The sequence below is a fragment of the Parasteatoda tepidariorum genome, chromosome 5 (genome assembly GCF_982258835.1).
Source record: "Parasteatoda tepidariorum strain Cologne lab strain chromosome 5, Ptep-v5.0, whole genome shotgun sequence".
NCBI classification, from domain to species: Eukaryota; Metazoa; Arthropoda; class Arachnida; order Araneae; family Theridiidae; genus Parasteatoda; species Parasteatoda tepidariorum.
In genome coordinates this window covers 121,289,404-121,306,781 of record NC_141759.1, presented here as the reverse complement: position 1 = coordinate 121,306,781, position 17,378 = coordinate 121,289,404, and the positions used below count along the sequence as shown (strand labels likewise).

The 17,378-nt window shown below is 31.0% G+C and overlaps 1 protein-coding gene across 1 annotated transcript in view; it reads right to left on the bottom strand.

The window, feature by feature from the left end:
* Positions 1 to 17,378, bottom strand: part of LOC107449561 (uncharacterized) — a 147,422-nt gene that overhangs the window by 34,381 nt on the left and 95,663 nt on the right. The window contains exons 3-4 of the mRNA XM_087162975.1: positions 4,868 to 4,990; positions 1,403 to 1,704 (exon numbers count right to left, since the gene is read on the bottom strand). Coding sequence (XP_087019101.1) covers positions 1,403 to 1,704; positions 4,868 to 4,990 — 425 coding nt within the window. The remainder of the gene's footprint in view (positions 1 to 1,402; positions 1,705 to 4,867; positions 4,991 to 17,378) is intronic.

The following is a 17,378-nucleotide window of genomic DNA, read 5'->3' as shown; positions in this document are numbered from 1 at the left end:
CATTGCTTCATTTTTTAAAAGGATTCATTTTAATTTTTTAAAAAAAAGCAACAAAAACTGTGTTCAAAATTTAACAAAACATGCAGAATTTTTTCCATATTTAAAATCTTGCAACATTACTTGAAAATAAAACATAACAGCAAGTGCGCCAACAGCTTACAAAAAAAAAAATAATGTTCTTAGGCCTGAAGAAACACAAATTGCGGCCTGTTCAATTCTTGATGGTTTAAAGTGAAATGCAATGACGTCATCGCGGAGAAAGTGCGGCTGCACAAAGCAGAGAAAGAAAAGCACTTTCTTTCATTACTCTCCCTCAGAATGACTCTGGGGTAGAAGTGATGAATTTTGATTTTTTTAAAAATCTAAACAAGCAATTAAACTTTTCCATGATGGTGAAAAATATTGACTGTGGGGTATTTTGACTGTTTTTTTTTTATAATGAGCAATACTAAAAAAATTTCTGCAATAAATGACAAATTTTCCACAAATGGCATCCGTGTATATTATGCAGACCTGTTGGGAAGTATATCTACAAAACAAACCTATCCTCAAAGGAACTTTTAGCAGAAACATGTCTAGTATTTTTTTTAAAAAAAAGATCAAATGGAGAAAAAATTTTTTAACAGAAAAAACTGAGAATAAGTAGGCAGGGTGCATAGCCAAATCTTTCAACAAAAAATAAGCACCTTTTAAGTACTTTTTAAGCACTCAAAAAATATTTTAAAGTACTATATACATTAAGAAAATGCAAGATAATTTTCAAAGACTTTACATGATTACAATAAAAATTTTCTGACAAAGAACTCTTTTCATGATTATATAAGCCTTTATAAAATTATTGAGAGATTTTTCGGTTCGATATCAGAGGGTGTAAAATTATGCCCGAAATTGAGAATATCTTGCAAAATGCAGCAGAATTGCACATGAGTATTTCATCAAATACGTAAAATGATTGGCGATTTCGTACGCTATGGCCCGACGGTATGCCGAATTAGATTGTGGTCGAATAAATTGTGAAAACGTTGAATAGAACGATGTGAAGAAAAGCACGCTTTTGCACAATACATGGCAGATATCGACACGGTAAAGAAAAAATTCTCAGTTTTAAAAGGGAAAATGAAGCACTTTTTAAAAACACCCAATGAAAAAAGCCCCCTGAAGGGCTTTTAAAAAAAGAAAATCGAAAATAAGCACCTTCTTCAAAAACGCTACGCACTATGATTAGCTAATTATGAATTGTTGGTGTAAAAGCCATTCGTGCCTAGCTGAGAATAAGTGAAAATGAAACAAAAATAAAAAGTTTTAAAATTAAATTTAATCCACAAAGTTTTTGCAAATTGTGCTGATTAAGCACACATCTTTACAAGAATAATCTCTGCCAATTGAGGTAAAAGTGTCCTACCGAAGAGTGAATTCTTTAGCCTTCCTTTGTAAATTCTCGCACGCATGAGCTTCAGCAAAACAGTGAATGCCGAGACAATTGGTGGCGTCCATGTGCCTCTCCAAAAATCTGCAGCATGCCTCTCTCACAGGCAAAACCTCTAAAAGGTTGGATGCAGAGAGAAGAGCCTGAACATTGTTTTTGTTGATGGGAACCCTTGCAGTGTAAGCATAATCCAGGAGAAGTTTGAGGGTAGATGTCTCAACTCCATTCAGTACTATATCCCTCTGCTGACTTTCAGCCATCTCACTTGTGAACATAGCCTGAAATAATCAATTAAATTGTGACATAAACTGAAAATTTTATGTGCAAAAACTAGATAATATATAAATTTATACACTATTCATAGTTAATATAATATTTTAATAATTAAATAACTCATCAATGAAGAATATCACACTTTTATAGTAACTAATTTAAGAAAAAAATTTAGTTATTACAAGAATCAATCACGATATTGGGTTTAAAAATCGCAATAATATTAATCAGGATATTAGATTTTAAAAAGGCAAAGATACAAATCACGATGCACATGATTTTTTAGAACCAGTGAATAGGAATAGCGACATTCGATTTTAAACTCCCTCGAATATGAATCGCAATGCATGATTTTTAAATCAGGAAATTGCGTGAATGTGAATCTCGATATTTGAGGATTTTGGCTTATTTTCAAACATTAAAAACTATGAAAATCCGACTAACCAAAAATTATAATTGCAGAAGGTCACATATTTGAAAACATCTCGTTAACGCGATTCAGTGAAGATTTCAACTATTGATTGTAGAACTTGTTTCTAACTTTAAATTTTAAATTGCGGCTAAAATTTTATCGGATTATGAGTTCTGATGCGTGGAAGCCCGCAAATCAATGGTCTCGAGATATGTGGCATTCTGAGCAAAAAATCACATGCCTTGCTATTGGTTTCTAGACCTGGAGGGATGACACAAAAATCCCGGAATTCCGGGGTAACCCTGGAATACAATCATCCCTGCTTTATTTTTTTGCCAGGACTCTGGAAAAACTAGACAAAACGGAAAAAAACTAAAAATGACTCATTCAATTGTTTAGCTATAAGACTAATAATTGTTTACCAATAGAATCAGCTTAAATTTAAATAAATAAAATACTTCCAGAAAGTTAAAATTTTTCCACAATTTTTCTTTACTGTTTTTTAAAAAAACAACAACTATTTTAATACATAAATTTAATTTTATAATCTTTATATAACATTACTTAAAAGTCGTTTTGAGCATTTATACTTAATAGTATTGGATTTACATTTGTAGTAGTGTACAGTGAGCCAAAAAAGAATGGACCACCCTGAATAACTTTTGATCTGATGATCGGAACTTCACGGTCTAGGACTCAGTCTTAAAGGCTCGAGGGAATGACTTCAAATATGCTAATTAATAAGAGTGGACGGAAATTCAAAATACAAAATCAGACACAAAAACGTACTTTCTCGGAATAAACGTATCTTTTTTTTTAGAGGGAATCGGATTTCTGACCCCCAAAATATAGGGGGTAGAAGCAATCTGAGTTGGATCGATTTTCACTGTATCTTGAGAATTTTGTAAGCAAATTAAAAATTTTTCACACAATTATAAAATTTGTTTAGCTAAAGATAATTTCATGAAAAAAAAATAAATTTTAGTAAATATTTATTATTCTATATTATTTTATTTAGTAATGGTTAAAAAAAATATCGAATTGTAAGGTATACAATTTTTCTCATCATTTTTAAGAATATAATTTTAAATGGCAAAATATAAATTTGTTGAGTGAAAAAAGGGGTTCAACAAATTAAACTTATTAGGGGTGATTGTGAGCAAAACTCAGAAATCTTGAAAATTTCTTGAGTAAAATCATCAATGACACAGTTGAAAAAATTAATGTCGTTTTAAATTGAAATCATTGCTGTTTTCAAATAATAAAAAATAAATAAAAAAAATGGAATGAAGTTTAAATAAAAAATATAAGTTCTTAACATATCTTGAAATCTCTGGACCTTGGAATTCCGGATCGTGGTTAAAGAAAAATCTGGAAATCCGGATATTTTCTGGAGCACAATCATCTCTGGCTTATCAAAGTTTCGAGTAATGAATTTCTGACACGCTCGATTTACAATTTCCGTGCAAGTTTTCTCTTCGGTGGGCACATTTAGTCGTCTTTTCCTTTTTCCAGCAGCCTTTACCTTTTTTAAATTCTAAAATGAATCTTGTTTGCATTCTCTTAATTTTTAGAAACTTCACACTGCTTTGGTAGAAGGGTGATCATTTCTTAATTATTTGTTTTTCTGTGATGAAAACCTCGATTAAATGGTCTGGATAAGAATAAATGCAAAGGTTTAAAAAAAGGGGCTTTGGACAGGATGGTTCAAACCATGGTTTTAACTGTGGATTAATCCATTCTGCCCTAAACCTTGCCAACTCTGCTGTTGGGCTTATTTTAGCTAACCAAATTGATCAAACAATTACTATTGAGTGGGTTAAAACAGTGTTTTCACTACAGCGCGAGAATGCGAGAATCTCGCATATTTTTTTCTTTTCTCGCATTAAAAAATGATTACAGCGAGAAATTCGCGCATTCTATAAACCAATTCCAAAATTCGCGAATTTCTCGCATTTTGAAAAAAATTTCTCATTGCGCCATTTAGAATAAAATCCGTTTAACTTTTCTTCCTGGATCTTTCATTATTTTCAACATCTGCCCCATTATCTAGTTTCCTTTTTACCAGTATTGTTCAGAATCTTTAAGAACTATAGAACACCATCCTTCCGAACCTCTTTCAGAACGCATTTCTCTGCAACCACGTGTTTACTGTAGGAAAGATTTCTTCATGTAAGACGTTCAAATTTTTTGCGCATTAATGCAAGATGGACAAATACCTTGTAAAGGCAATATCTTCTACTCCGAAACGGACAAATGAAAATGAAACAAATGTGGGTAGAAACGATCAAAACGAAACAAATACGCATTTGAGTTACCTTATGAGAATAGCTGATGAAAAAGTAGATATAGAACATTTTCCATGTGATGATGCAGCAAAAATATTCAATGCTTTAAAAATTAGAAGATATTAAAAATGTATTATAATTAAAGAAATGATTTTTTTTCATGTCTCTCTGTGTTTTTTAATTTTCAGTAATCTCATTTAACTTTTTGAAATCTCACCCTGCTTTTGAGAAAGGGTGAGAAATTCTCACCCATTTTTTTTCTGCGATGAAAACACTGGTTAAAAGAGCAAGTAAAAATATGCAACGCATCGGAAGCATGCATTGGCCAGTTTATAAATGATACTACTGCAAAAGGTTTTTTTTTTTTTACTTTCCTGAGAACAAAATATTTATTTTAGAAGAGTGTTTTTCATTCAAGATGTTTTGGATGGATAACATCTGTCAATAAGAATAGAAAAAGGAGGATACCTTAAAATATGAACTGAATGATGCAAGGACCACTTTATGACAGGGAAATTCATCTCCTTCGACACACAAGGACACATCACAGAAAAGATTTGTTTTGCGTAACTCATTCAGTCCAGCTAACACCTGAAATTATTTCATTGTTGTTGTTAGATCTCTAGCAATGAATACAACTGATCACTTAAACGCATAAGATCTTCAGTTTCTCACCAAACCACTTCCCTTATTATCAGGTCAATACCTTTCGTTTTTATTCGGCTGGAAGCAAAACAAAATTCTGCTGTGATTGTAAGTTTGCCCATTTTTGTTTGGGAGTTTTGCCAGAGCTCATTCTAGGCAGAAAAAAGGGCTGGGTGCAAAAGTTTAAAAAAGGGCATTATTATTCTAAAAAGGCAATAATTTCTTCCTATAGGCTTTACACGTTCTATTAAAAAACATTATCAATTAGTAAAAGAATTTTTTTTTTTTTTTTACTTTACAAAAAGTAGCAAAGCAATTGTATTAATTACTAATTTTTATTAATAAATTAACATATCTATCGAATTAATTAGCTAAGTACAAGTAATTTATTTAAAATGCGTGCATATATTGATAAAATAATGAATGTATGTTTTTAGGTGTCTGTAGTTATGATTTAATAATTAAAATGATTAATAATAATTATGATTTAAAGATAATGGAAGTAACTGCAAACTTTCAAAGACAAGTGCAACAAGGGGGTTTCATGGCTATCTTTCCTTTCCCATATAAATCTATGTATTGACAGCAATGACAAACTAAATAAAAAGAGTTAAAAATAACAAAAGTTCAAGAAATCCCCTGTAGAGTTTGGGGAAAAAATAAAGAATGGTTGAAGAAAGAAAGGGTATGGAGTCTATTACATCAGGGCACTAATTTACTTCAGGGGCAACAGGGTGGATTATTTTGATTATAAGGGCAACAGGGTGCTGCGCCCTGTTTACCCTGCCTAGAATGAGCTCTGGTTTTGCTGTTTGTGGGACTGCAGACGTGTTTTGTACAAATGTATTTACGATGGTTGTTGATTTTACATTGAGAAAAAAAGGGTAGAAGGAAGAGAAAAAAAGGGTCAAAAAATGACGTTCGTGAGCGAAAGTAATGCAGATGATTTTTCAGATGATGAAGATGTGAACACATACAAAGACTGATATTTAACTTTTATCATTTGGCTGAAATAATGTGGGATAGTAAACTGATAGTACATCAATTAAATATTTTTTACACATAAAAAAATTAAAATTTCAACTTTGAACTTGCATATTATGTTTTGTTTTAGTTCCTTGTATTTTTCAATGAAATAAAAAAAAAAAATGTTAATTTTTTGCATTTTTTTTTCCTCCAATATAATTGGTAAGAGAAGCAATTAAGCGTTGCCTTAAATGGAAAAGCCAAATTATAATTTTACTCTATTATCTGGCTGTAAAGAATTATATGAAGGAATATGAAGGTAACAATTATAAAGGTACAAAAAGCTTAAATATTAAAAAAAAAAACTAGTAACTTTAAAAAAAAAAATGCTAATTTGGTGAGATCTTTCCACCTAAAAAAAAGTCATCAAACTAATAATTAATAGCTCTTAATTTTTTTAATACCTTTACGAGACCAACCAATGCAACATAAGAGTAATTTTTTTAAACATTAAAATAAAAAAAAAAAGGACAAAAACACTTTCACAAATCTGTAACTTTTCTACATATATTTGTGCTATTTTCATAATAAACATAAAGATATATCAAGTACACGGGCAGAGTTTTATCGTAAGGATAACAAATTTCAGTATTACACTCCGGGCACTCACCAAGTGGCACTTTTTTAAGCTCAACCAAACAATATTATGATTCACAATAAGTTTAAAAGTATTCCTAAAAACAATATTTATTTTCAAAACACACATAGTCCACCCTATTTTAAATCATGTGAGCTAAAACTATACTTATTTAGGCGCAATAAATTTAATAAGAGAAAAAAAAATGTTTCACCGATTCATAGAAAAGAAAACAGAATAGGACATTGAGAATCTAACAAATCTGGCAGAAACATTATTTATTTTGAACTGTTTCATGTCATTTGCACATAAAAACAGAACTTTAATAAATGATGTTACAAAGCTTTGATGCATGAAATATTTTTTTAATTAATTTCAAAAGAATAAAAAGGTTTGCCTATTAATACGAAAAAGTTGAAATGTGTGTGTGTCACCCTTGAAGTAATCTCCCAACTAGAAGAAACTTTCATATAAAAAGAAATTTAAAATCATTTTCGAATGACTCAATCAAGTTCAAATAATAGTATCAAATATCTTAGCTTGCTAAAATATCATTTTTAATTATGTATAAACTAAAAAGCAAGGAAAAAAAATATAAAATTGGTCAATATTTTATGTATGTAAAATGTAATTTTAGCATTATATGAAGAACTGTGAAAATATCGATCAACTCATTTAACAAAACATATACTAATCACATATTGTATTTACATTTATAAACAGCATTAATTTTCATAACTTCTTAACTACTATGATGTATAAAATTCTATTATTTCTAAACATTTGCATATTTTTAATTTCAGTTTTGAAAGAAATATTCCTGAGATGCGTGAATATTTTACAGTTTTTTCTTGAATTAAAGCACAAATGAACGTAATGAGCAAACAGTGACAGGGGCCAAATTTGCTACTGTTTAGCCGTACCCTCACAAATTCAACTTTAGGAAAAATTTCACAAAATACTTTCTCTTAAAATTTTATTTTTGTATCCCGTAAGAAATGATAAACCCATATTTTTGTTTCAATTCTTTAATAAAATTTTTAATTTTCACAAACTATGTTTAAATTTTCACAAAATAGGTACCTCTCAAAAAAATCTAGACAAATATTTTCCCAAAAATTCATTCCAGAAGTTCTATAGGTTACTAGGTTCTTTAATTTTTGAAAATTAAGCTTTTACATGATTTTCAGCTTCTATATCAAAACAGTTTCAAAGTTGTTTATTCTCTTATTAAATTTTTTTAACGATGATGATTGATTCAAAGTTGAAAATTCTAAATGGGTGAATAAAAATTAAGTTCATTTCTTAAATTATGATTAACTAGTGCTTATATGATTGGATGTGCAAAACTACAATTTTAATTATCTATTGAACATTCTCAGCATCAAACTGCGTAATGATTATTTTCAGTATGCATATTTCACTGCATTTGGAGATAAAAATTAGTATGCTGTTAATAATATAAATGTGTGTGTTAATAATATAATATGTGATTTGTAATACACAATACAGTATTTTAAAGTTCATTATAAAAATCATAAACAGTTCTATGATACTTCATTGACTAAAACGCTGAAAAAAACTTCAATTTTTATTTCTTGAGAAATTCATTAAATTAATTTTTTATCTTTTCTTTTCACTTAAACTAAATTGCCACTGTAAAATTTTAATTCAAAGCTTGATATTTTTTGATTAAAAAAAGAGTGCCTTTCACTCAGGAAACCAAAGTTTTTTGTCCAGCAGAGTCTTATAGTATCCACAGTAGAACCATTAATGTATTTTGTGTAGTTTAGCGATAAAAGGAAACAATATTTCTATTTTAAGAATAATTGAAAAGCAACGATTTTACTTAAGAAACATTATAAATGGGATATTAATTCATTTATACAAATCTCATTATTTCCGAAACACTACAAAAAAACAGAGGATGCACACAGTTCAATTTATTTAAAAAAAATTAAACTGAAACCAACTTCGACAGAATGAGTATGCTCCACGTAAACAAACTCGTCGGACTCCAGTTTGATTTGATTTCTGATATGGCACAAATTTCTTTTATGAACTAATTTATGAATATCATTTTGAGGATTAATGCCACGCTTAGTATTAATAATTAAATAAACATTGTACATTTTTTTCTTAATTTCATTGTCCAGGTAATATTTAACATTTCAGAGTTTTATTTTTAAAAAAATATCACATTTTCTTCCATCTCACTTTCATATTTGAAAATCTTCCGAACACTAAACAAACAATCAATTGTAATCAATTCGGTATTCAATTTCAGAAGATGTTGCCAGCTTCTTAGTTGATAACTAAACTGAAGAAGAAGAAAAATCGCGCATTCAGCAGACTGATTTTATGCTCGTTATCATCATTATCACTTTATCATTATTCATGTTTACTAGATTTTGTTACTTCAACCTTTTTTTGTTATTGGCAATTTTGAATTAGTTTTGGAGGTAATAAATTTATTTCATATTCACTATCAAAGTACTTGATTGGTTGCTGTTGTTGTTAATTTACGTCGCACTAGAGCTGCACAATGGGCTATTGGCGACGGTCTAGGAAACATCACAGAGGATGATCCGAAGACATGCCATCACAATTTTGATCCTCTGTGGAGGGGATGGCACCCCCGCTTCGGTAGCCCGACGACCTGCGCGCGAAGTCGAGCACTTTACGGTAGCACAGCTTAGCGAGGACCAATACCGCACACCCTCGGTCCCTACGCAGACTGATCCAAGTGGTCACCCACCCGCACACTGACCGCAGCCAGTGATGCTTGACTTCGGTGATCTGCTGGGAACCGTGTCTTAACGATCAGTCCACTGCGGGACTCAAAGCACTTGAATGGATGGTGTTTTCGACACTAAGAAGAGCTGCAAGCTGTATGCCGCCTATACTTCCGAGTTACTGTTTCCAGTGTATTTTAAAGCCATCTCACAACGTGATCATTGTGTTTTAAGATTCTTGCTGTTGTTAATTTACGTCGCACTAGAGCTGCACAATGGGCTTTTGGCGACGGTCTGGGAAACATCCCAGAGGATGATCCGAAGACATGCCATCGCAATTTTGATCCTCTGCGGAGGGGATGGCACCCCCGCTTCGGTAGCCCGACAACCTGCGCGCGAAGTCGAGCACTTTACGGTACAACAGTTTAAAGAGGACCAATACCGCACACCCTCGGTCCCTACGCAGACTGATCCAAGTGGTCACCCACCCGCACACTGACCGCAGCCAGTGATGCTTGACTTCGGTGATCTGTTGGGAACCGTGTCTTATCGATCAGTCCACCGCGGGACTTAAGATTCTTGCAAACGTGGTACTTAAATACTTATTACTAAACTTTATCTTGCTCCTCGAACAATATGCTAACACTGACGTAAGGTGTTGCACAGCTTGCAACACGAACAAATAGTAATAAACTTAAGGAAAGAGGCAAAATCCAGACTGCCAAAAAAGCGAGTTATTCAAAATCTAGCAACCATGTCACCTTTTTTAACAATATATCTCTAAATAACTGAAAAAAATTTTTACTTCAAACTCACCAGAATTACCTAATAACATTAACATCCTATGAAATACGGTAGATTTGAGCTCAGAAATCATCTAATTTATTTCTTATTATTCAAAACAAAATGATCCGTTTGAAAATATCGCCTCGCAGAATAACATGTAGTAAGCAGCTGCAAACTTTCTAACCGGAACTAGAGCAGGCATACAGTTTGAGATTGTTATTGTTTACATTTCTACTAAAAACACCATCCATACTAAAAAAAGCGGTGTGGATATTTTCAGGCTACTATTTATTAAGTTTTCATTTAGTTTTATGAGAATCATTGGTAGAGTAGGATGTTTTTTCTTTCAGCAACAAATAAGAAGCAAAATTTGACTAAGGAATAGGCAAAAGAACAGGATAAACAGATTTAGAATATTGGTAAATTATTCCGAAACAAAACTCGCCCAACATTTGAAGAACGATTTCTTAAACATTTTCTCCTTCTTATTAACAACAAACTTGCTATCCTACAAACTTGTAAACCTTTTTGTAAAACTTGTAAACCGCAGATGGTGTTTGATTTTATGTCGGTGAACGGGTTCCGGGACGTGGTCTAGCCTTGTTCCGGCCCAAGATGAATACGTACCACCACCACCACCACCTCCTCCACCACCATATATAAGCAAGTATATATTATAAGTATATGCAAGTATATATTATAAGCAAATATATACAAGTATATATTATAAGCAAGTATATATTATAAGCAAGTATATATTATAAGCAAGTATCTAATATCAGCAAATATATTCAAGTATATAATATCAGCGAGTATATGCAAGTATATATTATAAGCCAGTATAAATTATAAGCCCATATATTATTTTTCTGGATCCGCAGATGGTTGTTAATTTTTTGTCGGTGAACGGGCTTCTGGACGTGGTCTAGCCTTGTTCCGGCTCAAGAGGAATACGTACCACCTCCACCACCACCTCCACCACCATATATAAGCAAGTATATGCAAGTATATATTATAAGTATATGCAAGTATATATTATAAGCAAGTATATACAAGTATATATTATATGCAAGTATATATTAAAAGCAAGTATATGCAAGTATATATTATAAGCAAGTATATATTATAAGCAAGTATATATTATAAGCAAGTATATATTAAAAGCAAGTATATTCTTGTATATATTATAAGCAAGTATATATTATAAGCAAGTATCTAATATCAGCGAATATATGCAAGTATATAATATCAGCGAGTATATGCAAGTATATATTATAAGCCAGTATACATTATAAGCCCATAGATTATTTTGGAGGATCCGCAGACGGTGTTTGATTTTTCTGTCGGTGAACGTTCTCCTGGACGAGGTCTAGCCTTGTTCCGGCTCAAGAGGAATACGTACCACCTCCACCACCACCTCCACCACCATATATAAACAAGTATATGCAAGTATATATTATAAGTATATGCAAGTATATATTATAAGCAAGTATATACAAGTATATATTATATGCAAGTATATATTAAAAGCAAGTATATACTAGTATATATTATCAGCAAGTATATTCTAGTATATATTATTAGCAAGGATATATTATAAGCAAGTATCTAATATCAGCGAATATATGCAAGTATATAATATCAGCGAGTATATGCAAGTATATATTATAAGCCAGTATACATTATAAGCCCATAGATTATTTTGGAGGATCCGCAGATGGTGTTTGATTTTTCTGTCGGTGAACGTTCTCCTGGACGTGGTCTAGCCTTGTTCCGGCCCAAGAGGAATACGTACCACCTCCACCACCACCTCCACCACCATATATAATTAAGTATATGCAAGTATATATTATAAGTATATGCAAGTATATATTATAAGCAAGTATATACAAGTATATATTATATGCAACTATATATTAAAAGCAAGTATATACTAGTATATATTATCAGCAAGTATATTCTAGTATATATTATTAGCAAGGATATATTATAAGCAAGTATCTAATATCAGCGAATATATGCAACTATAATATCAGCGAGTATATGCTAGTATATATTATATGCCAGTATACATTATGAGCCCATAGATTATTTTGGAGGATCCGCAGATGGTGTTTGATTTTTCTGTCGGAGAACGGGCTTCTGGGCGTGGTCTAGCCTTGTTCCGGCCCAAGAGGAATACGTACCACCTCCACCACCACCTCCACCATCATATATAAGCAAGTATATGCAAGTATATATTATAAGTATATGCAAGTATATATTATAAGCAAGTATATACAAGTATATATTATATGCAAGTATATATTAAAAGCAAGTATATGCAAGTATATATTATAAGCAAGTATATTCTTGTATATATTATAAGCAAGTATATTCTTGTATATATTATAAGCAAGTATATTCTAGTATATTATATAAGCAAGTATATTCTAGTATATATTATAAGCAAGTATATATTATAAGCAAGCATATAATATCAGCGAATATATGCAAGTATATAATATCAGCGAGTATATGCAAGTATATATTATAAGCCAGTAAATATTATAAGCCCATAGATTAATTTGGAGGATCCGCAGATGGTGTTTAATTTTCTGTCGGTGAACGGGCAGCTGGACGTGGTCTAGCCTTGTTCCGGCCCAAGAGGAATACGTACCACCACCATTATATGCAAGTATATGTTATAAGCAAGTATATATATTATAAGCAATTATATGCAAGTATATATTATCAGAAAGAATATGCAAGTATATATTATAAGCAAGTATATGCAAGTATATATTATAAGCGAGTATATGCAAGTATATAATATAAGCGAGTATATGCAAGTATATAATATAAGCGAGTATATGCAAGCATATAATATAAGCGAGTATATGCAAGCATACAATATAAGCGAGTATATGCAAGCATATAATATAAGCGAGTATATGCAAGTATGTAATATAAGCGATTATATGCAAGTATATAATATAAGCGAGCATATGCAAGTATATAATATAAGCGATTATATGCAAGTATATAATATAAGCGAGTATATGCAAGTATATAATATAAGCGAGCGTATGCAAGTATATAATAAGCAGATTTCTGCAATATATATATTATTAGCAAGTATATAATATAAGAAGGGTTATGCAAGTATATATTATAAGCAAGTATATGCAAGTATATATTATAAGCAAGTATATGCAAGTATATATTATAAGCAAGTATATGCAAGTATATATTACAAGCAAGTATATGCAAGTATATATTACAAGCAAGTATATATTACAAGCAAGTATATATTACAAGCAAGTATATGCAAGTATATATTATAAGCAAGTATATGCAAGTATATATTATAAGCAAGTATAAGCAAGTATATATTACAAGCAAGTATATGCATCTATTATAAGCAAGTATATGCAAGTATATATTATATGTAAGTATATGCAAGTATATATTATAAGCAAGTATATGCAAGTATATATTATAAGCAAGTATATGCAAGTATATATTATAAGAAAGTATATGCAAGTATATAATATAAGCAAGTATATGCAAGTATATATTATATGTAAGTATATGCAAGTATATATTATAAGCAAGTATATGCAAGTATATATTATAAGCAAGTATATGCAAGTATATATTATAAGAAAGTATATGCAAGTATATAATATAAGCGAGTATTTGCAAATATATAATATAAGCGATTATATGCTAATTTATAATATAAGCGAGTATATGCAAGTTTCTAATATAAGCGAGTATATGCAAGTATATAATATAAGCGAGTATATGCAAGTATATAATATAAACAAGTATATGCAAGTATATATTATAAGCAAGTATGTATTATAAGCAAGTATATTCTTGTATATATCATAAGCAAGTATATTCTAGTATATATTATAAGCAAGTATATATTATAAGCAAGTATCTAATATCAGCGAATATATGCAAGTATATAATATCAGCGAGTATATGCAAGTATATATTATAAGCCAGTATACATTATAAGCCCATAGATTATTTTGGAGGATCCGCAGATGGTGTTTGATTTTTCTGTCGGTGAACGTTCTCCTGGACGTGGTCTAGCCTTGTTCCGGCCCAAGAGGAATACGTACCACCTCCAACACCACCTCCACCACCAAAAATAAACAAGTATATGCAAGTATATATTATAAGTATATGCAAGTATATATTATAAGCAAGTATATACAAATATATATTATATGCAAGTATATATTAAAAGCAAGTATATACTAGTATATATTATCAGCAAGTATATTCTAGTATATATTATTAGCAAGGATATATTATAAGCAAGTATCTAATATCAGCGAATATATGCAAGTATATAATATCAGCGAGTATATGCAAGTATATATTATAAGCCATCATATACTATAAGCCCATAGATTATTGTGGAGGATCCGCAGATGGTGTTTGATTTTATGTCGGTGAACGGGTTCCTGGACGTGGTCTAGCCTTGTTCCGGCCCAAGATGAATACGTACCACCACCACCACCACCACCACCTCCTCCACCACCATATATAAGCAAGTATATGCAAGTATATATTATAAGTATATGCAAGTATATATTATAAGCAAATATATATAAGTATATATTATAAGCAAGTATCTAATGTCAGCAAATATATTCAAGTATATAATATCAGCGAGTATATGCAAGTATATATTATAAGCCAGTATAAATTATAAGCCCATATTTTATTTTTCAGGATCGGCAGATGGTTGTTAATTTTTTGTCGGTGAACGGGCTTCTGGACGTGGTCTAGCCTTGTTCCGGCCCAAGAGGAATACGTACCACCTCCACCACCATATATAAGCAAGTATATGCAAGTATATATTATAAGTATATGCAAGTATATATTATAAGTATATGCAAGTATATATTATAAATATATGCAAGTATATATTATAAGCAAGTATATACAAGTATATATTATATGCAAGTATATATTAAAAGCAAGTATATGCAAGTATATATTATAAGCAAGTATATATTATAAGCAAGTATGTTCTTGTATATATTATAAGCAAGTATATTCTTGTATATATTATAAGCAAGTATATTCTTGTATATATTATAAGCAAGTATATATTATAAGCAAGTATCTAATAACAGCAAATATATTCAAGTATATAATATCAGCGAGTATATGCAAGTATATATTATAAGCCAGTATAAATTATAAGCCCATATATTATTTTTCAGGATCCGCAGATGGTTGTTAATTTTTTGTCGGTGAACGGGCTTCTGGACGTGGTCTAGCCTTGTTCCGGCCCAAGATGAATACGTACCACCACCACCACCACCACCACCACCACCTCCTCCACCACCATATATAAGCAAGTATATATTATAAGTATATGCAAGTATATATTATAAGCAAATATATATAAGTATATATTATAAGCAAGTATATATTATAGGCAAGTATATATTATAAGCAAGTATCTAATGTCAGCAAATATATTCAAGTATATAATATCAGCGAGTATATGCAAGTATATATTATAAGCCAGTATAAATTATAAGCCCATATTTTATTTTTCAGGATCGGCAGATGGTTGTTAATTTTTTGTCGGTGAACGGGCTTCTGGACGTGGTCTAGCCTTGTTCCGGCCCAAGAGGAATACGTACCACCTCCACCACCATATATAAGCAAGTATATGCAAGTATATATTATAAGTATATGCAAGTATATATTATAAGCAAGTATATACAAGTATATATTATATGCAAGTATATATTAAAAGCAAGTATATGCAAGTATATATTATAAGCAAGTATATATTATAAGCAAGTATATTCTTGTATATATTATAAGCAAGTATATTCTTGTATATATTATAAGCAAGTATCTAATATCAGCGAATATATGCAAGTATATAATATCAGCGAGTATATGCAAGTATATATTATAAGCCAGTATACATTATAAGCCCATAGATTATTTTGGAGGATCCGCAGATGGTGTTTGATTTTTCTGTCGGTGAACGTTCTCCTGGACGTGGTCTAGCCTTGTTCCGGCCCAAGAGGAATACGTACCACCTCCACCTCCACCTCCACCACCGTATATAAACAAGTATATGCAAGTATATATTATAAGTATATGCAAGTATATATTATAAGCAAGTATAAACAAGTATATATTATATGCAAGTATATATTAAAAGCAAGTATATACTAGTATATATTATCAGCAAGTATATTCTAGTATATATTATTAGCAAGGATATATTAAAAGCAAGTATCTAATATCAGCGAATATATGCAAGTATATAATATCAGCGAGTATATGTAAGTATATATTATAAGCCATCATATACTATAAGCCCATAGATTATTGTGGAGGATCCGCAGATGGTGTTTGATTTTATGTCGGTGAACGGGTTCCTGGACGTGGTCTAGCCTTGTTCCGGCCCAAGATGAATACGTACCACCACCACCACCACCACCACCTCCTCCACCACCATATATAAGCAAGTATATGCAAGTATATATTATAAGTATATGCAAGTATATATTATAAGCAAATATATATAAGTATATATTATAAGCAAGTATATATTATAGGCAAGTATATATTATAAGCAAGTATCTAATGTCAGCAAATATATTCAAGTATATAATATCAGCGAGTATATGCAAGTATATATTATAAGCCAGTATAAATTATAAGCCCATATTTTATTTTTCAGGATCGGCAGATGGTTGTTAATTTTTTGTCGGTGAACGGGCTTCTGGACGTGGTCTAGCCTTTTTCCGGCCCAAGAGGAATACGTACCACCTCCACCACCATATATAAGCAAGTATATGCAAGTATATATTATAAGTATATGCAAGTATATATTATAAGCAAGTATATACAAGTATATATTATATGCAAGTATATATTAAAAGCAAGTATATGCAAGTATATATTATAAGCAAGTATATATTATAAGCAAGTATATTCTTGTATATATTATAAGCAAGTATATTCTTGTATATATTATAAGCAAGTATCTAATATCAGCGAATATATGCAAGTATATAATATCAGCGAGTATATGCAAGTATATATTATAAGCCAGTATACATTATAAGCCCATAGATTATTTTGGAGGATCCGCAGATGGTGTTTGATTTTTCTGTCGGTGAACGTTCTCCTGGACGTGGTCTAGCCTTGTTCCGGCCCAAGAGGA